The 27,664-nt window shown below is 38.9% G+C and overlaps 1 protein-coding gene across 1 annotated transcript in view; it reads right to left on the bottom strand.

The window, feature by feature from the left end:
• Positions 1-4,527: 4,527 nt before the first annotated feature.
• MRPS6 (mitochondrial ribosomal protein S6) overlaps positions 4,528-27,664 on the bottom strand; it is a 49,515-nt gene continuing 26,378 nt past the window's right edge. Inside the window, exons 2-3 of the mRNA XM_026077648.1 lie at positions 17,110-17,249; positions 4,528-5,161 (exon numbers count right to left, since the gene is read on the bottom strand). Of these exons, the coding sequence (XP_025933433.1) occupies positions 4,981-5,161; positions 17,110-17,249 (321 nt within the window). The 3' untranslated portion in view covers positions 4,528-4,980. The remainder of the gene's footprint in view (positions 5,162-17,109; positions 17,250-27,664) is intronic.

Here is a 27,664-nt window from a genome sequence, read left to right on the forward strand (position 1 = left end):
TTTACAGTGAATATTACTTCCCCTTAAAAATGCTTTTAGAAGGCAACCTTGAATACTCCAAAACTGAAATCTGTCAGTGCATCACTCCCCCTCTTAACCAGCATTCAGTAAGTGGTGACTCTCCCACTCCTCCACAATGTTGCACAAATAGCTTTTCAAAGAGGAGCAGCATTAGCCTAAGGTAGTCCACCAGCTGCAGCCTGTGTGTTTTTAAAGGTCTGTTGAAGCAGCACTAAGAAACCGACACTTTAGATAGACCACAGAGTAACACATTTTCAGTCTTCCCTTCATGCAGCAGTTGGGAAAATGCATGTTTTGGCTTCACATCAACTCTCACTGTTAGGCTATCTGAGCCTCAGAATTCTAGGAAAGGAGAAAATGATGATTCCCTTTTTAATTTCCCATATTCTATTTCAGTGGGTGTAGGGATATAGCACCAGTCCTAATGAATTTTTCAAGAATATCATTTGCTATAGCTGTATTTTTCTGAAAGCTCTTCAGTCAGATGCTATATGAAAATCATGACCGCAACAAAGTTTGAAAAAAGTGAATCATAAAAGCTCAAAAATCTAGAAGGCCAATAAAAAGAACCTCACATTTTGAAGACTACTCATAATTTTTAAGCCAAGGATTATACTCCATGAGTTCAAGGATCTTGGGGGGGGGAGGGCGGGTTGCCTCATCATTCTTGAATGTTTATGCTGGAGATACTGGCAGTGTTGAACAAAGCCTAAGAACCGCTCTGAGAAGAAAGAAAATGTGAAAGAACATGAAGTCTTGGGAAAATTTCTATGACACAGTACTCTAGCAGGATTGCTTTAAGTTTTGAAGTTTTCCTTCACAATAGAGTAGTAACTTACTAAACAGGAGCAGATCTCATAAGTGGCAGGTGATGGGTCTCAGTGATCAAAACCTAGTTTAAACAGTAAAAGACCATGAGTCATTACAACTGTTACCTTTCTAGTAATTCTTTGGGAGATTTTCAAAGCCATATAAAGGGTCTGCAACTCTGTGTGTTGTACCCAGCATAGCCTGAAGCTCCAACACTTTGCTCCTAAGCAGAAGTCAAGCTAAAAGATGGTTTTCAGACAGTCTCATTAAAACATTTACAGTGATAAAAATATTCTGCTGACACTGAGGATCTTGAAGGTCTTTAAGTTCACACTGTCAAAAAATGGGATTCTAACAGACTATTCAAGTACCCAAGATGCACTGACTCTGGCTCCGTGAGAGCAAATCACTGCATGCACAAACTTCCAAGGGTCACATCAGTGGCTGCATCGAGTGCTTTGCAGAGTGCTAAGTGCTTCGACAGTGCAGTGCCCTCAGCCTAGTGAAGAAACCTCCAGAGTGCAAGATTCAGTCAAGTGTGAGAGGAAGAAAAAGGAGTGATTGAAGACATACCCAGGATCTTCACCATAAAACCACTTGTGCTCATGTGTTTCCTGAAGTTAAGACAGAGAACAGAAAATGATCCTGAGCAAGGGGAACTGCCAACTATTATTTTAATACTCATCCTCGTCAGAGTATCTCCACAATCCTAAAGCAAGCAAAACAAATTGGACTATATAGGAGTATAAAATATAAAATACTTCTCTTGCATGTTTGGGAATATAATCTAAGGAAGAGTAGAAGAGCTTCAATACCAGTTTCTAAATGTATCTTAAAGTACAGGTATTCAAATTATTTAGGGTTTTAGGAATGCCAGTGGAGTCTGACATTTTAGCTATTTGACAAATCAACTGTCAACTATCAAAAAGGCAAACTGGACCCCAAACACACCTGAAAGCAAAAATTTCCCTTTCTCTGTAGGGGGCATCTATGACCATTCAGGGCATAGTTACTAGCTAACTTTCCTCCATGGCACAATGCAGACTGTTTGCTCAAAACCAGAATGGCTCAAATCTTCTGATATAGTCCAATACCCATTCCAAAGTTTATAGTTATTGAAAGAGAATGTGCATACTGTTATATATTAGTTTCCTGAAATAGCTAACTACTGGGCTGGGTGGCTGACTGGGCTAAACAAATTGTAACCCAAGACTCCTCTCTTATCCCCCCCACCACTCTACCCCCTATTAAAAAAAAATATGTTCATGTTAGAAACTATCAATTATGAAGAAAATAGTACATATAGTTGTGAGCCAGCTATTCAGCAGACCTTTTATAAATAAATCCTGCTGCTGAGAAAGTATGAGTGCTTATGTAACCATGCACAAGTCCTCCAAATGTTTCTTTGCTTGTGGCCATTGGTTTCAGTGGTCAGTATTTCTATCCCAAAGGCAAAAAAGATTTTTAATCATCCCCCTTTCTATGTTCAGTACTTCAGAATACGTGAAAACAGGACTGGCACCATCTCCTTATGCCTTGTTTTGTGGCCTGTTGGGGCCAGCTTTCTCTCAGAGCTGGCACTGCTATGTTTCTTCAGCACAAAGTGAGGCTGCAAGAGATTCACTACAGCAGAACCACTCTTTAGATGAATTGGACTCAGGACTCCACGTCTTTTTGCTCTTGAAATCCATGATCTTCTGTCAAGATCACAAAGGAGCCCCACAGAAGAGAGAGGCATGAAAGTCGGACGGACCTGAGATCCTAATTTGCAACAAATAATGTCATATATTTAACATTAAGCCCATCTCTAATGGGCACGTAGTTTTCCTACTGAACGCAGGCCTCAAGCTAGAAATTAGAACACACTAAATGCAAGATTTATTACTATCCTATATTCTAGAAAAGGGAATTGAATAAACATACATTTACATGTTTATAGCCTCTGCTGACATCTTCATTTTCTAAAGTTCAAAGCTTATATATTCTCCTTTCTATTCAAATGAAATACAGGCCCCGAAGTCCTACCCAGAAGCAAAGGGGTTTAAGCTACATGTGATAGTAATTTTTTTTAAAGAATGAAATACTAGAGTAACAAAATCTGTACCATTTTTGGTCTCCTAAGCCAGAGGAAAAAAAAAAAAAAAAGCTGAATAGCTTTGAATAGTTTGCACATTTGGTGATACAAAGGAGAATCCGCCTTGTTTTACATAAGGAACATCAGTGGTTTGTCTTTGTTGTGTGAATGTGTCGGTGATAAAAACAGCGGAAGCATGGTATCACAAGAGCCTGAAACCCTGAAGGAGGATGGGATTTTTGGTGAAACTTTAAACTATAGGCTTTTTGTTCACATTCTATTGAAGAAAAGCTTCTGAGAAATTTTTGAGTAAAACCACATTAATACATTCCCATGCTTCCCTATTTGTAAGCTCATGCCTTCTGCACTGTAAATATGAGTTTTCAGCAACCCATCAAAAAGGGCAGCTCAAGGATCCAAACCCATGACACAGACTTACAAACCTACAGCTCCCTCCTGGCTGAGCTCACACCTGTATGGAAGGAAGGTCTGTCCTACAAGCAAAAATCCTGGGCAAGAAAAGCTCTGCCTGGAGCTGGCACTAGTGCACACACCAACCAAATGAACAGAATTGGCAGTAACTACAGAAAGGACCTAACATAGATGAGGCTTCAGTAAACACGTAGTGCATTCTCTCTAGTCTTCCACATACTTTTCCAGAAAAGAAGGGACAAAACGTGACAGTCCTGCTCTTAAAAGAAAAGCAGATTTAAAAACATAAAAAGTTAAAACAAACACACACATTCATGTCTTCTGAATAAAGACATGGAGAAAGAAAATTTCCTATTTCATTTTTCTGTGTAATTCACCATTTCCTTTAGGAAAAGAAGAAACTCGGGAAAAGCTAGTTTTGTTTTGCCCCATCAAATTTCTGTATCTAAGAAAAAAAGGCAGCACTCCTGAAAAAAAGACCCACCTACCTCCAAGAAAGACAGCAGACAACCTCATCATCAAACAGGCATGCTAGAGAGCAGTCACACCAACGAGGCCTGTCAAAGCTCTCTGGGAATGTGACGCTGGTTTCTAGACTTGTCCTCCCTTTGGCAACCCGTAATGCCAGAGAAGGAGATTTCCAGATGAATATCATTCAGGTAAAAAACATCCTCTTTGTATAACAACATATCAATGTCAACCTATTTTTCTACAAAAACTACTACACGCACATGCTCTCCTTTGGTGGCAGAGATGGCAGGTGCATTCCTTCAGTAACACGGGGGAAACATGGGGATCCTCTCAACACTGTTGAATTTATGTCAGACCTGCAGGAGATTGTACAAAATTAGTAATATCATTCACGCACTCCTGTTTCTTCTGTTGTTACAAGAGCAAAAGAAAGTCAGAATATCTGCAAAACCTTTTCCTGACATTTTTCTCAGTCAAAAATGTCCACCTGGGTCTAGTTCATGGTAAAACAAAGTATCTTTTATTCTTCTGTTCATACAGAAGCATGGTTATTCTCTTAACCTGCCACCTGGAAATTTCTAGGCTTTTCTATAGAGAATATTTTACCTGTACTTTCACCAGAGTTCTGTGATTACCTTAAAAAAAGAAGTTTGACATGTCTTTTCTCAGTATAAGTTATTTTTTCCTTGTATCTTTTCTGGTCTTAAAAATGAGTCAAGTTTTATTTTTAATCACACTTTTATTATCTTTTTCAAAAAAAGGCAAAAACCCCTCAAACAAATCACATATTATACTGCTATATTTACACTGCAGACTTTTTAATCTCTTATGTAAATATACATATTCTGAAGTAAGCTTTCTTTGGGAAAGAAAGCTATTTTTAGCCTTCTGATGATGGATAAATCTTCATTATCGATGTAATGCTTTAAGAAAAAAAAGCAAATCAATTTCCAGAGTTGTCAAATATCAAGAAAAGCATGCAGATAAAGTCTATTCAAATTATTTTAAACAAACAAAAAAAACCAAATGTTACAGTAACTTAAGATAATGTACTATACCACACACATCACATGGTAAAACTGATTATTTTTCATGAACATTAGTTATCACAATTGTATCCCAAAGCAAGGCTAAAATTTTTTTTTAAGTTTTGAACATGTTATTTGGAATATTCATTTCTTCTTGGCAATTAGTTTATCTTCATAGTTGACTGGGATTATGCCACTGCATTCTTCTGTCTTTGATACTGGATGCTTTAAAAAAGTACGTCTAATTACGTCAATATCACGTCCTAAATGATCCATCATGGTTGATACAATCGAAGGTGGGCCCTCAAAGTCTACCAAAAAATACCTGCAATGAGAAACATACACACAATAAAACAAAAGACCTGCACTGCAAAAACTTTAATCCAAATCACGGTTCTGTGGGATTTCTTAAATGAAACTTTCTAATTATTTCTTAAATTTTAGTATCTGAACTGTTTTTGAAGAAAAGCTCAGTATTATTCTGATTTTAAACATGAGTAGTTCAGCTGAAGCATGCTCAGCCAGAACTTTTCTTTTTTGTACAGCGTTGCTTACACAAAGAGGTGAAAGACAGCTTACTCTCCTTTTACCTGCTCCATTCATTTACACACCTTGATTTGAACAGTTTAAAAAAGTAAGGTGGCACATTCACTTCAGTTACAACATGCATTCTCCTTCTTTGGATTTACTGCCTCTTTTGGGGGGGGAACTTCGCCATGTCACATTTGGAGGATGGAGCCAGAAACAGGTGTCAGTGTGAAACATCAAGTTTTTTTTTAATATATATATATATAGGCACATTTCTTCTTTTGAAATTCTGCTCCAGAGCTGAATGGATATTCACACACACACACACAGCAGAAGAAACAAGGAGATGGACTTAGGCCAAATTAGGCACATCTCCAATGTGAACATGGCTTAAATTTTCAAACTGCAGGCAGGAGCTGAAGCTGCATGGAGGAAATGCCAGCTTGCGCGGTTGGCACTTGAAGAGCATACTGTCTTGCTGACCTTGGCAGGAGTGAAAGGGTCTTACTTGCACAGCATGTGCAAAAAGCGCTGCTCCAGGTAAGCACTTAGTGTCCACGACCTACTTATCTTTGACAGCTATAAAGAGAAAAGCATACATAGAGCAAATAGAGTGTTGCTCCCTGTTAATATGAGGTCACTGCGGTTACGTCTGTAGTAAATTCCTTTGTTGAAGAACTACGCCTTGCTCATGAGCTCTATTTTAATTTTACAAGAGGTTTTCAAAACTGCAGCACACGTGAGCAAGCAATAAGGCCTACTGTAGCTCATGAGCAATAGAACCGCCCCATTTCAGACTAGGGACCATGACTATACACTACACACTGGCTTACTCTCAGATATGTGAATTCAGATCCCATATCTTAATATGAGATATACCTTCAATTCATTTGCAACATAATGTTTACTGTTCCTGCAAGTTCTGGGTGGCCAACTGCCAGCCATTATGTTCATGTAGAAAATGAGTAAGCCATGCCATTGTCTATCCCTGCTCCCTTGCAATTCTGTGAATGAACTAGCATTTTCAATCCAACTGCAATCAAGAAAACTTTTTGATCAATCAATCTGCATTTGGCATGCCACTAACTACAGTATAATACAAAGATGCCATAACTGTTTCTCAGAAATCCTGTTAAAGAGAACTAACCGCTCACCTTGTTTCTAAGACCAGCAGTACTTCGGAGCTTCCTGTTTAGCCATTTCTTTTTAATCTTTATGAATCCTCTTACTAAAGCTGCCCTTTTCTCCTAAGCCCATGCCAACACACCTCCCCATGTTTAATGGAAGTGTCAGCATAACATAGAAGTGACATCCCTCAAATGAAGTCGTGTTACATTTGCAAAGAAACCCACTCCTCAATCACTTGTACCCAAACAGGATCAAGCATCCCAGTTTGATTTAAAAACTCTACCTAAGCACAGGATTTTGTTCTACAAGATGTACAGGTTTATATTAAGCCAAATATACCGTGAACATCACACCTTACAGTCCAGTTTGTAATAGTAATCTTGGATGGTAAGTTCCAAGATCAGAAGCTGAACAGGGGTCAGAAGAGGAAATACAGGAGATTGGGTCACCAACAACAAAAATGCATGTTTTTCATGCTGCTCACCATGTACAGAGTTAATTCTCATCCAACTAAGTGAGTTATACTAAGTAACATCAAAAGTATTACACACAGAGGAGAGCCACCAGATCAGAAATGACTCAAGCAGCGTGTGCTGGATTGCTGCACAGGGATGGGACTCACACATGGAAAACACTGCAAAGAAGCTTTTCTGTAGCCAGCCATCCCGATTCTGAAATTCTTGTGCAGGCACCTATGTTAAAAGCCACAATTCAGCTCTGAAGTCTTTTTCAGAAGGACCATATTGAAGCAATGAATTCTCATATGTGCAAGGCCTGAAAGCAAAAAATCTCCCTGCAGCCTGTACTGAAGCAACCAGTCCTCCAGCACAGATGCCCAGCTGGTGCAGGCCGTGGCAGAGCGTCACCGAAGCCAAGGGACCAGTGCCAGTTCATGTCAGCTAAGGTGCTGCTCCTTCGACTGCAATAAGACTATTGAGAGTTACGGGAATAACTCGCCTCAGGAAAGGCTTGGAGGTGCTATGGTCTGCTTAGTCCTCCGTGCAAATCCTCAAAGGCTTCAACAGGGAACGTGACTGGGCTTAATGTATTTGAGAAACTGAGCTGCCTACTGTTTTCTGGTCTCCAGAAAATAAGAGAAGTCACCCAGTTACAACTGTCGGGAGAAAACAATTTTTACGCTTGGACAATGTATCAGAAATGCTGCGTAGCAACTTCTCAGGGATGCACACCCTGTAAAAAGGAAAAGCCGTTGGTAAATTTAACAGATGCCACTTAAATCTTCTCTTTTGGAAGAACCCTTCCAAGTTCTCTCACAGTTGCAACTAATAAAACAGGGGCTGTCAGGGGAGAAATTGTAATTGATAATACAACAACACTTACATGCCCCCTTCCCTTAGGGATCTGTCTGCAAGGACATTCATTTGATATTGCAAACTGTGGCCTTTGCTGTATCATTTTAGTCCCACTTCTCTAGAATTTCATTTCATTTCTGCTCGCAAGTTGTATGCTGCTTTTCATTGTGTTCCCAAAACGGCAATAGTTTTTTTTTTTTTTTTTTCAAAAGGCTGCTTTGCAACTTTGTGCTTTCTTTCACATTAGCAAACGGTGGAAATTTCCACTGACGCACTGTTGATAACTGAAGGAGAAGTGGGGGATGGGAGGATGAGCTGTTACAGCATATCTTTATGACTCCTCGCAGAATAGGTATTTTATCTGAGGATAAAAAACTGCAGTAATTGGGGACAATGCAACTTTTTTTTAAAAAAAACAACCAGCATTCTTCAACATAACAAGCAATAATTGCCTTGCTCTGCCAAAAAAAAAAAAAAGAGAAGGAAAAGAGGGCCAGCATAAAAAAATACTATTCCCTCATTAAAGAAAGAATAAACTAATGACTGCAAAAGAAACCACCAAAAGTGAAATTGCAATCTCTGAGGAGATCTAGAATGTTTTCCCCCAGAATATATGTATTTAAATCAGCTGTCATGAGGTTGTTGGGTTTTTTTCAAACCCACCTCTCAGTAAGGCATGCAGCAACCTTAATTTAAGCCAATGAACTATGACCTGATACACAATGTTGTAGCTACTGTTTGTCTAGTAAACAAAACCAAATCCCAGCGAGACTTAAATATTGGGAAAATACAGGAAAGCAGGAGGGAAACCACCTCTTTCTTGCAAGCACAAACCAGAAAGAGTTTAGGCTCTCTAGGAGTCAGCCGAGTCATCAGGGGAGAAATGCAGGAAAATTCCACTGATTCGCTGTGAGACCACAGTTTTATTTCTGTCATTCTGCTCTACCATAAATAGAAGGACGATTTAAATACAGGACAACAGACTATCTACTGAAACATCATATTAGAACACTGCATTAATGGAAACATAAGCAAAATCATATGATTGCAAAAAGGGAGGGCTTGCCTTTGCATATGAAATAAAAATGCTAAATTTCTTTCATTCTTTTCAACGTATCCAAGCCAGAAATTGTTTGAACTTTGAGTCCTATGCATACTCAAATAGTTTGCTTTCAAATGGACATTCTCTGACTTCAAAGAATCCTGAAAAGCACCTGGATCAAAACCAGCTTTTAAATCCTCCTGCAATATGACTCTAAGGCTATGTGCAATGTGCCTGGGGAGAAAAGGGAAAAGCACATATACGGAGGACTTGGAGGAGGCTGTGTAATCCCACAGGTGTGCCCAGAAAATGTGTATATGCTTAACCATGATAAGCTTGAACTGAGTTAGCTATCTTGCTTTTAAATTTCTCCTGTACATACTGGCAGTAAGTCTAAGCAAGCTTTGCCAGTGGGGAGGTGGAAATATAAAGGAAAGAAAATGTTCTGATGAACAGGTAGAGCACCTAAGAATGAAACAGAAAACAGTCTGGAGGAAAAAAAGGCATTGGTATTCTTGTGAAAGTAGCTGGACATTCCTTCTCATTAAAGTAATCCTATGTTAATGAAATCATTTTGCTACCTGAATGATCACCTCATCTTTGGGTCCACTGCATTTACTCTGAGGAGAGGCAGTTTGCTTTTCTTCTCAGCTCTTGTGGTGGCTACTCTTCCCTCAGTGGAGCAATCAGCCAAGTTTATGCTCAGAGGGATTTCTGATTTGTAGCTGGAAGGACTAGTTAACATTTTACTTTTAGCTTTCAAAAAACACATATGGAATAGATTAAGTCCCTTGAAAATTACCAGGAGAGCAACTGGCAAGTACCAGAACAAAACCAAAAGCCGTAGCCAGTAACTAGGCTGTGCCACAGGAGTGATGCAAATAATCCATAATGAGAAAGTACTTTGGGGAAAATTATTTCTTGCTATCCAGAGTCTTCAGAAATTTCGTTTGCCAAATCCTAGACATGGACGCCTGTTATTAAACTAATTAAATAATGGAAAGACATTTTGCAGCATTGCAGAAAAATAAAATAAAAAACTTACTGTTACACTGCAGAAGAGAAATCAGTCTGACCTATTCTGTGTATTTGAAAAGTCAATAGATACTTTGTTTTGGTCAGTTCTCACTGGGGTAGCATTTGAAAAGTTTGCTAAACTGTTATAAGCTGGGCTGTAGTTACACAGGAAGTATTAATTCTGTGTGGGTCACATCTCTGCTTCTGTAGAATACATAGCTTAAAGAAACAAAATTCCCATCCCACCAAGATCATTGTTTAAGAGCAATCACTGCATTTAATCAATGTGCTTGCACAAGGATGCTACAGAATGTAGTGCACGAGACAATGATACTGGTGCCTTAACATCACATGCTACTGCACTGTGCCATTTCCTCTGAAATGCTCCAGAATTGTGGAAATTGCACTCCCACAGATAAGGTGAAGAAAAATCACTTCACGGCTCTATTACCTGAGGCACACGCACGCTTACAATGGCATGTGCATGTGAACAAAAGCACTTGAAGGAAAAGTAATGGTTCAATTCATCAGTGAAGAAAGCCCCATCTAGTGGAAGAAGATGATCAATTTAACAGCAAATACTGCAAATGTGCCTAATACTCAAATATTCAAACTGATCTGGTTTTCATCCCACTACATTACGGAAACAGAACTCCTTTTTGCTGATGCCGTTCCAGGTGCTCTAAAATCTGAGTAGAACAAACAAGACTGGTTGTGCATTAACTATAAGCTTAGTTTGGTGGTATTAAGAAGAAAAAGTTTGCAAGCTCTTTCACCTGCTTTTCTTTCTTCCTATTTGGCATTAATCATTCAACAGCCATGAAAATAATCGAGACAGTCTGCCTGAGTGAAGCTAAGCATTTTGGTACATTATCTGAAGGATGAAGTCCTTTAACTGTATGATAGTTTGTATTTTACTTGGAGACAAGAGAAGAAGGGTTGTTAAAACTTTTAAAAGCTCCTGAGAACAATTCTGATGGGCAACTATTATTTTACTCTTACAAATAAAATAAAGCTATATCCAGACAGCACGTGTTATTAGAATGACTATTTAACAGCTCTTGTCCACATGGAATACTATTTCGCAACAAGCTGCTTGTTTAAAAATAAATTGTGCAAGTATAGTTGCTAACCTCAGATACTTAAAGATGAACAGTCTGAACATGTAAAATAATTTACATAGATATGTTTCCAAAATATTCAAATCTTTTAACATTACACTTAGCAACCAAAACACTCCTCTTAATAACTGTCTGTACCTGCTATATGAGGACACTGAGGCACACAGAAATTAAACAGGAGCAAACGATGCCATCTCCTTCCTGAGCACTTGTTTAGACAAAGTGATTTTATGTCACTCTGCCATCTAATAAAGGCAAAACATGATGGTGCTACAGGGGGACAAACTGCCTCAGACCTTGAAGTGGGAGTGATCTGAGGAACGGACAGGACAGCCTCCGAGGGAGGCACTGAGCCCTCCCGCCACAGTACAGGGGACTCTAAGTTACCGAAGCCTGATGAACTGCTCCCCACCGCTGGGAAGTAATTGCAGAGCTGCAAAGTCTGAAAGCCAAGTTGAGCTGATCACACTGCATCTTTGGGAAAGGACCTTGCTTTGCAATTTTCCCCCTGTCACACAAACAAGCCCATGGCGCAACTAAAATTGCAACCCAGATTTTTTGACTCTTGGTTCTATTAGACGCTATATATATTCTGTGCTTGTTAGTCTGTCTGGACATCACTAGGGTCCCTGCACACCTCCAGCAGAAAATTCCCCATGCACGTGTTAAGATAAGCTCCTAAAATACAATTCAGCAAGAACAAAAGTAAGACCCGAGTTTGCTATTTCAGAGAACAAGTGGGTTGATGAGATAACTGGAATGAACAGCAAAACAAAAAGATTAAGAGACAAGCAAGCAAATAACAAAAGAAAATTGCCATCTTTTCAAAATCAAATTTGAAAGGGAAAAAAACAACAAGGCAGTGAAAAACTGGCAAGAAAAACATGAAAATTGTTATGAATAATCAGAATTACGCACAGTTTAGCTGGAGAACTCTCAAATAAAGTAAATGCAACAGTCAGAAATGCAGGGAGAAAGGTCTAAAAATTACTAAATTACAGGTGGAGTAAGTGGGGGGAAAGCAAACACATACACAGAGCAAAGTAGAAGGTAGAGGCCACAAGGCTCCACTGATTTACAGAATAACTAAATCTGAGCAGTGACCAGGCTGATGTACAACAGAGAGATAACCAAAATAAGAATGGCAGCAACGTTTAAAAAAAAAAGAAAAAGAAAAGAAAAATCCACTAAGAACAAATCTCTAGGGGATAGCAAGATATTAGGTAGAAGGCAATATTCAAAACCCAGTAAAATCTGGACACTTTCTTCTCCCCAAAAAGTCAGCCATAGCTCCTTCCTCCAGTGTACTAGATCCCTGGTCCATAAAAAGTTTGAGCCACCTTCCCAAAGCAGTGTCTGAACCTTATTTTTTAAAGATCTGTTTTGTAGACTTCCTCGCACCAGCTCCCCTAAAGTAAAAATATCCTACAAACCAACCACCTCCCCCAAACCAGCTCCTTTGCCTGATGCCTTGAAGCATTAGGTGTCACAAGCACGAGATTAAGACATAGCCTGGCAAGGCTAAAGACAACTCAGGTATGCCACAAAGCCCAACCTGACCCACAGATTGTACTACTGGGATTCATCATTTTACAAGCAGCTGCAACGTTCTCCGGTTTAACACTGACCTATTTAGGCAGCAATGGCACTGTAATTTCATCCAGCCCTTGTCTGGTCACTTTATTTGAAAGCTGCTTTGAGGAATTCAATGCTTTTGTATCACTGTAAATAGCAGACAAATCTACAGTTTAACATTCCTTAAATTCAAATACTAATACACACCTTATTTAAATCAGTTCACCTTTGCTTGTTCCAAAAATAAGCATCTACTGATAAATGTGATACAGTGTAAAAGAAAAAAAAATGCACCACTGTATTAAGAATAATTTAAAAACAAGTCATTAACAGTGATAAACAAGTAGTGACTAGAAAAACAAACGCTCAGAGCAAATACTATTGCCTATTAGAAGATAAAAGTTGGGAATCCTTTTTTCTTTTTTTTAAGTGACAAAGTGGTCATGGGCAAGTCACTCAAGCTCAGTACCTCAAGTAAATTTACATACCTAATCCACATTGGAACCAATGTGTCCTTGTGTCTCATTTTATTCATCCATAGGATGAAAAGTGTTTGTTACAATTTTGTGATAAGTTACAGAATCTACTTGAGCCATGACCCTAAATTCTTTAAAAGGAAATATTAATGTTTTATGGTTATTAATATCATAAATGTAAATTAGGAGCTACTTTAGCTTCAGTTTAAAACATCAGTAAACCAATGCTTTAAAAGTTTTATTCTTCATATGCATCCACACAGTTCCTGAAACATACAATTTTCATAATTACTTAAATTCAAAAACTGTCAATATTAGATACTCTAAAAAATGAAGGTGTTTTCAGCCAAGAGAGATGCATTTAAGAGAAAGACCTAAATTTGTTTTAATATACCTTCAATACACATGTGCCACCTCCTCAGTGAATATTATTTGCTGAGAAGGAACAAGCCAATGAGACGTATGATCCAAGGTCTTCAAAGCTGCCTGGGAGAGTAAAGCTCCTGTTCATTCCCGTGACAGCCGCAGGCCACGATCCCTGATGGCAGGCTTCAAAAAATCTCACCTTACAGATCAATTGGCAGCAAAACTCTCATTCTCAAAAAAGTCTCCTGGATATTCCTAAATGTGTTACGTGCCTTTAACGCGGTACCAGCTTTCTGAGATGGATAACACTGAAGCTCTACAGAACTCATACGGAAACACCTGACCCAAAATTGACCTATGAATATGTATTTTCCGTGAATAGTAAGGAATTAAACTGGAAGACACTAAAATAACTTGGCTAAGTCCAGTGGTAGCTTTGTTGTGCATATTGCACTGCCGTATTGTTTCTGTCAATCATTCAGTTTTATTATATGCTGCAAGTAAAGACTTGAATTGTATTTAAAATGAAATCAATTAAATTAAAGAAACATACAGCAAAGGGCTGGGGAAAAAAAATGGCAGCTAGGCACACCACAGAGCTCATTCCAGTGGAAAACGCAAATAGCTGGCTGGTGCCATACAGATGGCCCTTGAGTCAAGATAAGAGAAACAGACTGGGTAACATTGGGAGAGTTTTATAAGGGAGCAAAACTAGACACTCTACACTATTTTGGAAGATAAAATGTCAATATATTTTCTGATCTGTTTTTTCCAGGTAAACACTCCACACAGCTGAGGGGATCCTATGCCACTGAGTGACAGGGAGATGGTTCATACAATGGTCACTAGGACAAGAGCTGTCTCTAAGAGGCAGATTTTACTAAGCTGTGACCCACACTATGAATGCTGTATTGCAGTAATTTTCACACCACTTACCAGTCAAGAGGTCAAAGAAGTAATAGATTCAGCATACATCCCAAGCCCAAAAGCCTCTRCCCACTATCAGRWAATAAACTACYTKARGCCCYGSTGAKMATCAYAAAACTAAAAAAAAAAAAAAAAAAMACCTAAAGAAAAAAAAGCTTTAAAAGATTAAACACTCTCCTCACAGACACAGCATGATCTGCACTCACAGAAGCTGTTCTGGTTACTTCAGAAAAAAGAACAGAATAATGAAAAGGTGACACACACTACACTATTTACACCAAATTACTCTGTAACGCTCTATACTATTCAACACCAAGTGGGTAAGAACAGGGAGGTGGTAAGAAAGGGAGTCTTGTCTTACTAAATAAGAGTTGGTAAGACAGGTAAGAAGGGAACAGGATTAAAAATTCACTATGAAGGAGGAAAGATCTTAGATCTCTTAGTAAGTACAGGTGCATATTTAACTTACTGAGATATTTTAAAAGCTTATTTTTGTCAGGTTGGTTGGTTTGTTTGTTTTACAGATTCTGTAAAGCAGAACTCAGCAATTTTACAAAGTGGATAAAGAACTGGCTTTTCACTTCCTACTCCTAGATTGTCTTTAATATCCCAAGTTATTCTCCCAACCACATAAAATATCAGATGGTCTATCAGGAATCCACCACACTCACACTGCACTGCAATCTCCCTAACAAAATCTACACAAATACTTTCTCCCAAATTACCAGATACTAAAACTGCCTGCTGCTTACCATTATAATATCTTGTTTCTCCTGAATCTGAGTTTCCAGTTGAAAGCACAGAAAACTACTCTCTCCAGTAGTACTCTCTCTTAATCAGCTTCTCCCTTTGAAGAAGTCAAGCAATTCAGAGCAGAGAACTGTTGTATTCAAATATAGAGGAGCTAAATCCAGGGCAAGCAGAATGACTGCTAAATGCTTAGAGAGACTTGAACTGGCAGGTGGAGGAGGAATAGCGATGCTGACATTAATTTGACTGCTTCATGCTTATGTATCAAGACATGATTGCAATTATTTTTACTAGAACCCTGCTTCATTCAGAATGCAAAATAAGCCTGCACTGAGAACTCTGCAGGGAAGAGCACTGCAGTCTGCAGATCCCCTCCTCCTGCTTACTAAACATGTAATCTGTTGTACTAAAAGAGTTAAGCTAGTCTAGGCATCTGAAAGATCCCCTGGAGGAATGGATTCCATTCATTTCTGCTACATAACTCCTGCAATATTGGTTATTGTGTTCTCCTTTTCTGGTTTCCCAGTTGAAGAACCCGAGACCCAATCTGCAGAAGTGCTGCCACCCAAGTTGAGTGGGAACTGCGGTCCGAAGCAATGACGTGTTACAGCATGTTAAGTATTCTAGAAAAAAATCTAAAATGTAGAAGTCACGGCTTCAGCATCCAAAACTAATGGAACTTAATCCCTCTGCCCTGGCTCCCCAGTGTAAAATCAGTGTAATACCAGATCCCTGTTCTGCTTAAGCAGTCTGAAAAGAATTTAACATTCATAAAATGCTTCTACGCCAACAGAAGAATGAGGTAATTAATAACTCTGCCTTGAGAGGAGGCTTTCATTAGCTTCCATGTGTAGACAAGAGGACTTCACGCTAAAACACAACCGTCAGGATCAAGAGATGTTTTGAAGGCAGACAATTACAGACACCATGGAGGAAGAGTGCAAGCAGTTATGGCCATGACACCACTGCTTTTGGTTAAGTAAGAGGCACATCACAGGGATTTCTTCTTCTATCCTTTCTGTCAGTCTGCTCTAACTGGCAGCTGTCACCACTCCTACTTCACAGGAGAATAAAGAGGTCTTCAGAAGAGGGAGGGAAGCCGTGAGTCAGCCCTGGGGAGATGATCTAAGAACGGCTGCAAAGCCTAAAAGCGCACCTTTGGAGCCACTTCACATTCACCCGCACCAACTGCACACCATGGAAGACAGCTCGCGTGCTGGCCAACAGTCAGCTTTCACGCAGCTATAGTCAAAGGATTAGGAGAAGTGTGTATCTAATTGTTATTTTGATTGTTGTACGCAGCCTCTGTGCAATCCTGGTTGCCTAGCAACATTTCTCAATCCTTGCTGAGCGCCAGCACTCATGGCAGAGGTAGTCCTAAGGAGCAACAAAACATGCGGGTAAGCAAGCAGGGGACGAGATCTACAGCACATTCGTTCTCCATCTCAGAAGAAATCTGCTAGCCGCTATGTTAACTCAGAATCTCAGTTTGGGATAGACGTACTCATTTCTCCTCAAGTAAGCAAATCATACCCCCCCACAAATTACGCGGTGGTGGTCGTCGTCAATAAAAACTGTATCATAAACACACGCAAGTCTTACAGGATATATGTGGTAATTAACATTTAGTTCAGATGCATCAGAGAAAAAGAATCAGTTTTGCCAATTAGTAGCCAGCAGATTAAATAAGGCTTTTATCAGTAAACAGACTGGCTTGGAAAATAGTTACATAAAAATGACATAACAGACTAACATTGCCTACGTTGGGGGAAGTAGATATGAAGGCCTGAACTACGACTATTCATAATATGACAACTAAAAACTGACAAAAAGCTAACCCCACACAAAATACAAACCCAAAATACTTATAGTATAATATACATATGAACAGCCACAGAACACCTTACACAGGTGATAAATGTTACATACATACTCCCAAACAGCACAGGGAAGACCAAACAATGAGAATTACGCATGCACATTTTAAAGAAGCATTTGAAATATTTTCAGGAATAATGCATCATGCATACCCTCCTCTTCTGTGACGCTGTTTGTGCTTGGAGATTTTATAAGGTAGAGCCCTTTCTCCGAGGTTTTCTAGGTTCCTCACAACAGCTCCTTGCTCCATAAGAGCCTCAACAGTGCGCTTCAGCACAGCTGCAGTCTCAGGCTTTAAAAGAAAAAAAGAAAAAGAAGAAATGTACACAAATCTGGTTATTCTTATTATGCAGTTAGAATCAACACATGTATTTGCACAGCTAACTGCTGGAAGAGATCATTTAATAACATGAGATGGCAAAATGGAAGTACAAGCAGACGTCCCCCTAAAAATACAGGAAGAACACTTTTAAGAACAAACAACAATTCCTCTAGGAATTAAGGCAACAGCAAAGTTCCCACTGATTTCCAAGTCAGGCCACAGCAACAGCAGCAAAAGGAAATAATTAATGAACTTAACTCATCTGGTATCACTCTGCCTGACCTTGCACAGATGCAAGTAAATTTATACGGCAAAGAGCAGTTATCAATCAGCAACAGTTTTAAGGTCCCTGGATCATTGATGCTAATTAATATTGTTCACCACAACAGGTGTTAACAGCGGGGGGGCAGAGGACAGTAGTCTGTGGCTTGATACAGAATCAACAATTAGCACTATGTTCATTTTATATAGTCATTTCAACTGCAAGCATGTAATACATATTTGGACTCTTGGCTAAATCATTGCACATTTCATTGCTTTTACATAGCCAACATCCAATCTTTTTAAGAGTTAAGGAACTGAAATGCAGTAATTAGTCTAACACGCAGAGACTTCACTTCTTAGAAAAACAAGCTTGAGGGACAGGCAGCCAAAAACCAGTAGGTAAAATGGATGCAACTTTTTCTTGCTTACTGCATATCAGGGCTCTTCAGAGTGCTGAATCGTTTCAGTAATGACACTTAACAGTATCTATGAAAATGTTAATAAAGTACAAACTAGAATGTTTTGAAAACAACTGTAAACTTGGTACACGCTCAGTGACAAGAAGTATTTCAAGAAAACAAATCTCCTGTAGAGAAAGGAAACTAAATGGATGTCCATCCAAACACAAAACTCACTGTATGGCTTTCTTCCCTGTTCCCCCCCCATTCCACATCAAGATATATTCCCAAGTCTACTTGTCTGGTGAGATGGCAACAACTGTAAACGGAAACGTAACGGATAGCTAGCTAATTTTCAGAGTAGTTGGTATTTTGTTAAATCAGACCATCATAATGATTCCACTATCCTTTCTCAGACAGAAGTAAACTTGGGTAATCTTTCAATCACCTTATGTACAAGATGACTGAAAGTTAGTTGCCTAAACCTAGGCTAGAGGTGCAAAACTTAGCTAGGAAAAAGAGCTGTTTAATGCCCAGAAAGCTTAATGGAAATTGGTGAAAAATGTGGTACCAGAATTTTACAATATGCAGTGCAGCCCATGCTCTGGCATGTGAAGTTTCTCTTTCATTTTACTGAGGATACAAAGTGTTATGAAAGAGCCTCCAAATGCAGAGCAGAGATGTACAACATACGACATTTTGCAAGGTTGCTTGCTCTTCGAAAGGCCTGAAGTACAGAGCATCTGAAATGTTTTCTTGTTCCCATGTGTTTATTACCCTATGGCATGCAAGAGTCAATCATGTGACAGCACATATTACTCCTCACTATCAGTAAGAAATTTTATTCTCCCCTCTTGCAGTTACATAAACTGTTTGGGAAAATTATTTTCAACACAAAGCGCCTAATCAGTTACAAGGTGAGCAAAAACGCTTGTTCTTTCTTCAGTATATGTGTAGATTGTGTGGTAAAACCATTACAGGGACCAGACAAGTACGCTCACATGTAAAGAGAAGTTGCTACCCTACCAAAATTTTCCAGTGTATTGTAACTACTGTTTCTCAGAACAGACAAATACTAAAGGTATCTCTTGTCATAATGTGAAAAGTTAGGATGAAGGCATTATTAAGAGAGCTTATGGATTATACTGTATTAATTTAAATGATGTTTTAGCTTAAAATCAGGGATAACATTATTTTCAGTTGACTTAGAGTGGTTGCCTCCATTACCACTCATTAGATTTTCCAGGAGGCATCTTTTATGCTTAGGACCTCCTTCCCCAAAAAACATTTGCAAAGCTAATTCAGCTTCCTTAAAACTGTTTTTGCCCTCCTGCCACAAAGCAAGCCATTCCCACAAATATTACAGGAATCTGATTTTCTGAGATATCCACCCCTCTATTAGGCACCTACACGTTGATGCTACAACTGACCATGCTGATCAACTCATGAAGCTGATCATGTTAATCCTTTCACTCCCCCCTTTAAACCCATCTCCTGTTTCTAAAATACTTCTGGATTATATGGCTTTTTTTTTTTTTTTTTTAAGGATAAAACATTTCTTTTTTGAGTGAGTACTCTTCAACACTCCATAATTAGAGTCTCAGGAACAATCATAACACAAATAATAACTGAAACTGGAAAGACAAAACGAACTACCAAGTTTGCTTGCTTTCCCAGGTCTCAGTTTTTTCTCTGACAAACAGAAACACTCATGATTCCCTTCCACATGAAGACTTAATTTCTAGAACTCTGTAGCATAAAAATCCCTAGTCATTATTTGTATCACAGTTGTGCCTAGAGGTCTCTGCCACTATCAGGACGCTCCTGTGGGAGGATACATTCCACTTACATTAGTAAGTCTTGAAAATAAGAGACTTCCTAAAAACTCCTATGAAGACATTAGGAGAAGAATATGTTCCACTGGATATAACTGGATCCACAATTGTCTGCAAAGGAAAAGGGCTGCTCACAAACACTACAGTTTTTCTTGAAAATGCTCTCGGGTCTTTGCAATTCACTTGCCAAAGCAGAAGAGTCATCTTATACCAAGTTGGAGGACTAAAATGGTCTATTCTTACCTTTTCACAACAAACTTTTTTTTGTTCTTTTCATTTAGGAAGAAATATGCAGCACCTAATAAAATTTCAGTGGTTTTAGCTGCCATGATTCAGAATACACTCAATCTCAAATCAATCAAGTAATGAGATATAAGCTGTTGATACACTGGAAAATAATAAAACTCCTATATTGTTAAACAACGTTACATACTAAAATCAATGAAATATATACAAGAGTTATACAGTACTTTAAATTTAGTCCAACACAGTATTAAAAAAAAATCACAAATTAGTTCCTATTGGGCCTGGCCTCAGAAAAGGTCATGGATTTTACTGTTTATTTTTTAAATTGAACTAATCATTATAATTATCATCAGAAGAGTTCATTACTGCAACGCTAACCCTCCTAAAAAATATATCGCTATGGAACATATGACTGTATTTCTACCCAGACTGTATTTCCAAAACTCTTTCCGGATCTGTTCAAATGATATATAAGTGGTCTAAGACAACTATGGCAGACTTGGCACAGATTTCTTGATGCTGTAATGAAGCATCACCCACACTGAGGCACAGGGACAAGTAACACCTTGGAGCAATGAGTTTCCAGAATGCATGGAATAGTTGCATCCATTCTGTGTGAAGATTATTTTCAAATAATGGCATATTTGGGTGAAATAGCATATTTGATTCCTGGATTGACACAGGTCCAATCCAACTCCCACTGAATTTGATGCAGCACTATTATTAACTTACACAGCCTTTTGACAGTGGTCCAGATTTCTGTACTATCAGCTAGCATTTGCAGATACCCGCCTCGCCCTGTGATTAGAAATTATGTAATATAATGATCCAGGTATGCCTTTGGTATAAACGGGAGCACAGAGCGTAGACGAGCTCCCCCCTTGATCCTGCTGCACTGAAGACAAAGGTAGGTAGGTCACAGGAGCACTCTTATTACTACAAAGAAATCAAAAATCCTGGTTTCATGTGCACACCTGCAGTGCCACCATCTATATGGACTACCATCCACAGACAGAAGTGAATATTCAAAAATACCACATGCCCAATCATGCCCAGTGTAGTGCTGAAGAGACACAGCTTTTTGACTGCCTACATACCCAGTTTTTCAGATAGAGTTTATAAGTTGTCTAGATCTCCTTGATCTCAAGACTGCTTTTTAAAACACCTGTAAACACACACACTTTTTTAAGTGTGATTCCAATATTTCACCTTGGAAGCCTAAGTTTAGAGCTGTTCTGTAACATTTATAAACACTACACACTGAGTTAGCTATTGGATGACCAACTGTATACTAGCCTATAAATAGATCACTTTATCTATCTATAGATTGAATCTATAGATCATAGATTTTACACAGAACCACAAAAGAAATAACAGCTAAAAAAAGCTGTTCTTCAACTCACACGTAAACACTGAGAAGGGACAAAGCCCGAATTATTAGCCAGGGATATTCAGCCAGTTAGCTCCAAACATTTTACAGAACTGGTGGTTTTGACAAGGGAAGTCAAAAGCCTGGGAAACGACAAGAACAAAAGTACACCTGTGTGGTTTAAAAACACCCTCTGCACAGAGCAGACGCCAGGGAGCTGCTCAGCTAAAATGGACAATCAGAACCCACTAGGGAAATAGAAAAACTAAATTCTGTCTAGGTCACCATTGTGCAATGCTTTTCTTTAGATAAAGTAAACATATAAAAACTTTTAAAAGCCCCTTTTCTCTACATCTTTTATTAAAATTAAATATTTTGTTTTTTAAACGGCTGCCTAGTCCCTGTTTTCACCATTGGTTACAGGCTCCAAACGGAAGAAATGCAAGTGCTTGAGCACAGTCTGACCTACTATGTAAATGTAGTCAATATGTAAGATATTGAAAGCCAAGTTCTGGTCCAAGAGCAGGGTACTGTCAGGATATTTCAGCAAGGTATTTCACCGCATTAAGAAAAACAAAGGCAGACTTCATGATACCTGAAGCAGTGCATACAAAAAGCCAAAATAGGAACGTGGTTATAAGACAGCAATGGCAACATCAAATGCATTTAGGGATATGAGGTTCCTACAAACAACCATCTGCCCTATCAATGCTTACTTCTGGATTGAAGGCTGGGAAAATTTTACTCTAAGAATTTTTTAGGAGTTAATAACAAAGCTCAGATTTCTTCTCTTCCCATGACAGCACCATTTCTTTTAAAAGCCTTCAGAAATAATCCTAAAGCAGGTAGCAAACACTGTTCCTGTGCTGTCTTGTAGATTTATTGTTTATAATGAATCATTAGCTTAACCTCACTATAACTCATCAAAGCAAATCCTAGAGAGCATCCCACCAACAGAAGTATTTTCCTCCAAGACTGGATTCTTAGTTTTCTCTATATGCTTGTATTTTGCATTGTTTTCCCTCCTCTGTCTATATGACAACAACTACCAAGCAATCACACACAGTTCCCCTTCTCCACAAACCCAAGGAAAAGAGGGACCAGCAAATACTACTGTGAAGAACTGGGAAGCAGCAGCTACAGCACATTACTCTCTCACTACCGCTTTGAACAATATTCAAGGAGTAGGAAGGGTCACTGGGAAATCTGTTGGTTGAGCCAACAGGCCTCGAAGTGACAAACAGATTCAAAACCCATGTATTTTTACGTAAAATACTCAATTTCATGATAGAAGCTTTGTAATAGCAGCAGCATCTCAGTGTTGCCTAGACAAGCCAAAAAGTAGGATACACAGTTGCTAGTGATATTTACAGTATCATGCTGTAAAGCATACCAGAAGTCTGTCCTGAATAAAGACGAAAAAACAAGTATTGCCTTTGTGAAACAGGCACCTTCTGCTATCCGGAAGATTTTGCCTCTGAAATCAGCATCTGACACTGACCATTAGGATTTTACTTACCTACATTAATAATGGAAATAAGCAGTGTTAGGAGACAAAGGGCAGCTAATCAAACAGCCTGAATATTTTGTGCAATGCAATGCACCTGCAGTGCTTCCAACACTAGGCTGGAAAATGCGTTCTTGGAAAGCAGTAGGATCTGCCATTCAAGCCTTCTCCCACGGTGCCTGCTGTGTGTGGCTAGGTTGCAGGAGCTACCATGGCACTCAGACAATTATCACAGGAGAAATCTGTCAGGCCAACGAATAAAAATACTGTTAAGTTTACTGTTACAAGTTGTTTTCTACTTGCATAAAACATGCTGGATCCTTAAACGGAGCTCTATTCAAAAGAGACCTTAATTGATCATCTTTAGACAAACAGCTGTATGTCCAGGTGCAGAGCTGTCTGACATACCCCTTCTTCTGTTAATAACTGTGCATATTTAAGTTAAATGTTGTTGGAGAAGCTTACTCTTCTACATCCCTCATATCCTCAAAAGATACATAAGCTGTTTGTCTCTTTTATACATGTCAACAGATCAGCACATTCGCTGACTGGCAGCATGTCCAGCATGACGCGCAGTTTCTGAACACAATGAAGTCTAAGATAGAGTCCTATATATTTAAAAACAAAACAAAACGAACACGAAAAGAAAGCCACAGATTTCTACATTAAGGACTGTAAAATATTACACTTTTTTTCAATCTCCCCATTTGTGGGAGTACTTTGAAAACATAAACTAATTGTTGGGTTTGAAAGCTTGTCACTGTAATCCCTCTCATTCCTCCTCTCCAAAAAAGATCATGGTTTATCATAGCTTGCCTAAAGCCATCGGCCAAACTATATATAGGCTAGCCTTTGCTAACCATAATATCCACAGACACAGGTTCCTTGGTTTGCCTCAGAGCCAGACCAGTTGAGGACATAGGAAATGGTATTGTCTGGCTCCCAATCCAGGAGCCACAACATTTTTTTCTGAACAGCCAGCAGTAATTCTATTACCACAAATGTGGGGAAGCAAAGAAGGAAAGAAAAAAAAGGGGGTGCAGGCTATGGAGAGAAAATGAACTTGGTGCCAGATAGCCATGCTGGAGTGCAGCAAGCGCTAGAAAGAGCGCACAAGTCCTGGTATGTAATTCTAGCTCTTGTTCCTCCTTCTGTGTGCGTAACCAAGCCAGAGCCCTTTCAGCTGGGTTCGCCCTTGGTGAACTTAGTTCACTGTCATTCAGTCAGGAGTAGTTACCTCACTTCTCGGGAAGGTATAGCTTTATGCATCCTAACAAGCTATGGAAGAGGAAGGAAGTCACTGAAGACTTTCCAAGCGTTTTTACTTGAAATACTGCCTCCAGAAAAAATAACTGAAGGACAACTATCTACAGATCAAACTTCCTCACTTCTCTACATCCCCCATTTCTTAAACTTGCAGTTGCCCAGAAGAAACATCTTGYTAACTAGCACCTTTCCACAAACTTGGCACCTTTCCACAAAGAATCCAGTTAAATTTATTTAAAACCTCCACTATTCCCATGTGCCCAGGAGTGATACATAGCCCTGGATGTCACACAAACCACCGTTTGTGTATGCAGAATACCAGCTATATGCACTTCCCTTATACCTCTGGCTTTTCCGTTTCTCTTCACCACTCTGTCTTCAGTCCCTCCTAGGGAGAATGCAGTTACATCTGAGCGAGCAGAAAGCTATTTAATGCACAAGCTTCCTCAGCATCTCACCAGCTTCCAGAAAGGGAAACAGATGGGGGTACACAATCAAGCTTTACCCCAGGATCAAAGCTGCAAATGCACACCTGTAACCAGCAAGTAGTACAACACAGCTCCAACACTGTTTTTGAGGGGAAATTACTATACACCACCAGCATGAGAGTAAAAACTAGAGCAGTTTTTATCAGTCATACAAAACTCACATGGCAACCAGCAGCAAGCATATTAAAAAATAGGCAAAGAAAAAAAATGGGGAATACTCTGACGGTGAAGAATTTCTTGTGTTACTGGAGGCCAAAAGGACAAGAGCTCACCAGCTACAAAGAGGACTAGTAAAGCCCCATATGCTATTACCCTAGCAGCTCTGAGATAGACCAGAGACTTGGCAACAGCTTGAAATAATGCTTTTATAAAGCTGATGTCTTCCAAAAACATGGAGCCATCCACCCAGTCCTAACAGAAAAGACAGCTCTGTGGCTGGAATCAGAGCCATGTAAAAAGACTCTTCACCACTACTCAATTTTCGAACTAATTAGCTGGCCAGAGGTTGCTCAAGAGAGGACAGAAATTCAAAAAGACAGAAAAAGCAGAATGCTAGCCTTCTCAAGCCACCAGAGCTCCTCTGAAAAGAGTCCTGAGAGAGCAGAAAGGAAACAGACACCAAATACTCATTTTTAGGGTCAGGACTGCATTCAAGTTCTTCTCATTACTCATTCGGTTAACACAAAGCATTATACTCAGTGGGCACACCTCCTTAGATTGTAAACAAAAAGAAATCCATCATAATTAGCATGACAGTTTTCTGATTCCCTTCAATGTGATACTAGCAGCAGAAAATCAGGTTTTCGTTTGGTTGTTAAATAGACACAAAGGTTCTTCTGAGATTATGTGTTGAGAGGTGGAAATCAAAGAACGCAAAATCTATGTTCAGAAGAAAGCTGGAAGTCAAAAGCAGCAAAACTGTGGGAAAAAAATGTCTTTATCATCACTGAATACATAATTAAACACTAAAAACTTATTAGTGAAAATGATAGAAAGACTTTTGTGAACCTGCCAAGATCAACACTGGCATAAGAAAGAGGAACTTTACAATAAGAAACAAGGGGAAGCTGGGAGAGAGTCATTTGATTGTCACACCCTGTTTCAGTACACAACAAGACACAGCAGACAGATGAAAAAATAATCAATACATGAAGATGGGAGAGCATGAAAAAATATAGAACTAACATCAATGAAAACAGTAGCTATGTATACAACACAGTTAGTGACCAGTTGTTCCTTATCTGCCTAGGGAACAAACTTGAACTCCTCGTGCAAGATGCAAAGTTGCAACTACCGTAAAAGCATAAACAACATGGAAAAGCTGTCATAATCAGAGTACAACTGTTGAAGGATATGCACTCTTCAAAAAAAGATCAAACTAAAAATAAAAGTGGTAGATCAAGTGAACAGAAGGTGCATTAGCCATGCTGCACAGGTACTAAAAATGGCCTGCATGTAACCAGTAAATGCAATCAGGATTTCCAGAGACAGAGCAACTCAAACTTGGAGAACTCTGGATGCCGGTCTGGGAGTTCTGACCGGGGAGAAAGTCTAGGGGAAATTGCACATATGGTAGTAACAGAGATTTCTGTAACTAAGAGAGTACAATTTTCCAGATATAAAGGAACAAATGGGAGAACCCAGGTGTTCTTGAATGTGATGACCATTTCAGATTTCCATCAAACACTTACTGAACAAAAAGGCATGGTATTATTTTAGAACTGGATTTGGGAAATAATGAAAAAGGTATAGAGGAAAAGTCACAAAAAATAAGTTTGGGGGAGTGATCAAAATTGACTCAATTTGAAATAAATATAACACCTCATTCCCAAACCAGGTCTTTAATTAGGGTTCTGATTTTTACAGGGGATAAAGCAAGGAAATAGCAACTTATCYTGAGGTGAATAAGAAGCCCAGGGACTTGGATACAGAGGAAGCAGCAACTTTTAAAGCCAAAGTGCTGCTATTATTTTCACTGTCCCAAGATCCAAATTTTTTCTTCAAAGAATCTAAATTCCATAAAATATCTTTTTTTTTTAACTCAACATTTAAAATCATAGGAAATTGTCAAAGCTAAGACACTGAACCAAAAACAAAGCAGTGCAAGCTTAAGTACCGAATAAGTACCAAGTCAGGTTAAATTAGCACATTAGTCTCAACACTGAACTGAGCTAAATTTAATTCATGTTAGAGAGCATCAACCTTTATAAATTCTAAAAAGAATTTTAGAAGGTGTCTGTCTAGTTATAAATCAGAGTTAAACAGCTTTGCCAACTATAACCAAATCTCTGTGATTCAGGGCCATTTCAAAGGTTTATTATTAGAAACAGTTAATTTAACAATTGACCATAACTTCAGAACCAGTTAAGCACCTTCTTTAATACAGTATTCCATTTAGAAATTAATCTTCCTCTTCTCAATTACAATGCGTTACRATATGGACTTCAACGTAACATTCCTGGTCAGCTGAAGTACTTACCAGAAACTTTCCAAGACCAAACTTACCAGAAACTACAAGTAAGTTTTGCTCTTCTTATGACTTTTAGATACAGAATACACTTCACCAAGTTTATGTGTTTTTTTAAAAAGCTTAAATAGTCTAAAATGGAAAGAAAAAAAAAGCATGAGGGGGAAGTTATTTTCAAATGCCTTTTTGTCCCAGATGTTTGAAATGCACACACACACTCGCATGCAATTCCCATTGTCAGGTTTAAGATGAAAAAGTAGAAGATCATCCAATGAATACACCAAAAAGATAAAGGCAGGAACAGAAAAAGGAAAACGAGAGGAAAGGATTCTCCATTCTTGTGATACAGGAGCTGGAACCACAGTCAAGAAGCCAAAGCTTCTTTCACCATCTCAGTTATTACCTCACTGGTAAGCTTCTTCCTGAGTACCTTAAGAATGGATAAACAGTTGTACAGTTTGCCAATTTAGGTCATCAATTCTTCTCTCCAAAGCAATCAGCAGCAGGTTTTAAGAAACCCTGAAACCCTTTCTGACTTCATGGAC

Source organism: Apteryx rowi, unplaced genomic scaffold, assembly GCF_003343035.1.
Source record: "Apteryx rowi isolate R43461 unplaced genomic scaffold, aptRow1 scaffold_46, whole genome shotgun sequence".
NCBI classification, from domain to species: Eukaryota; Metazoa; Chordata; class Aves; order Apterygiformes; family Apterygidae; genus Apteryx; species Apteryx rowi.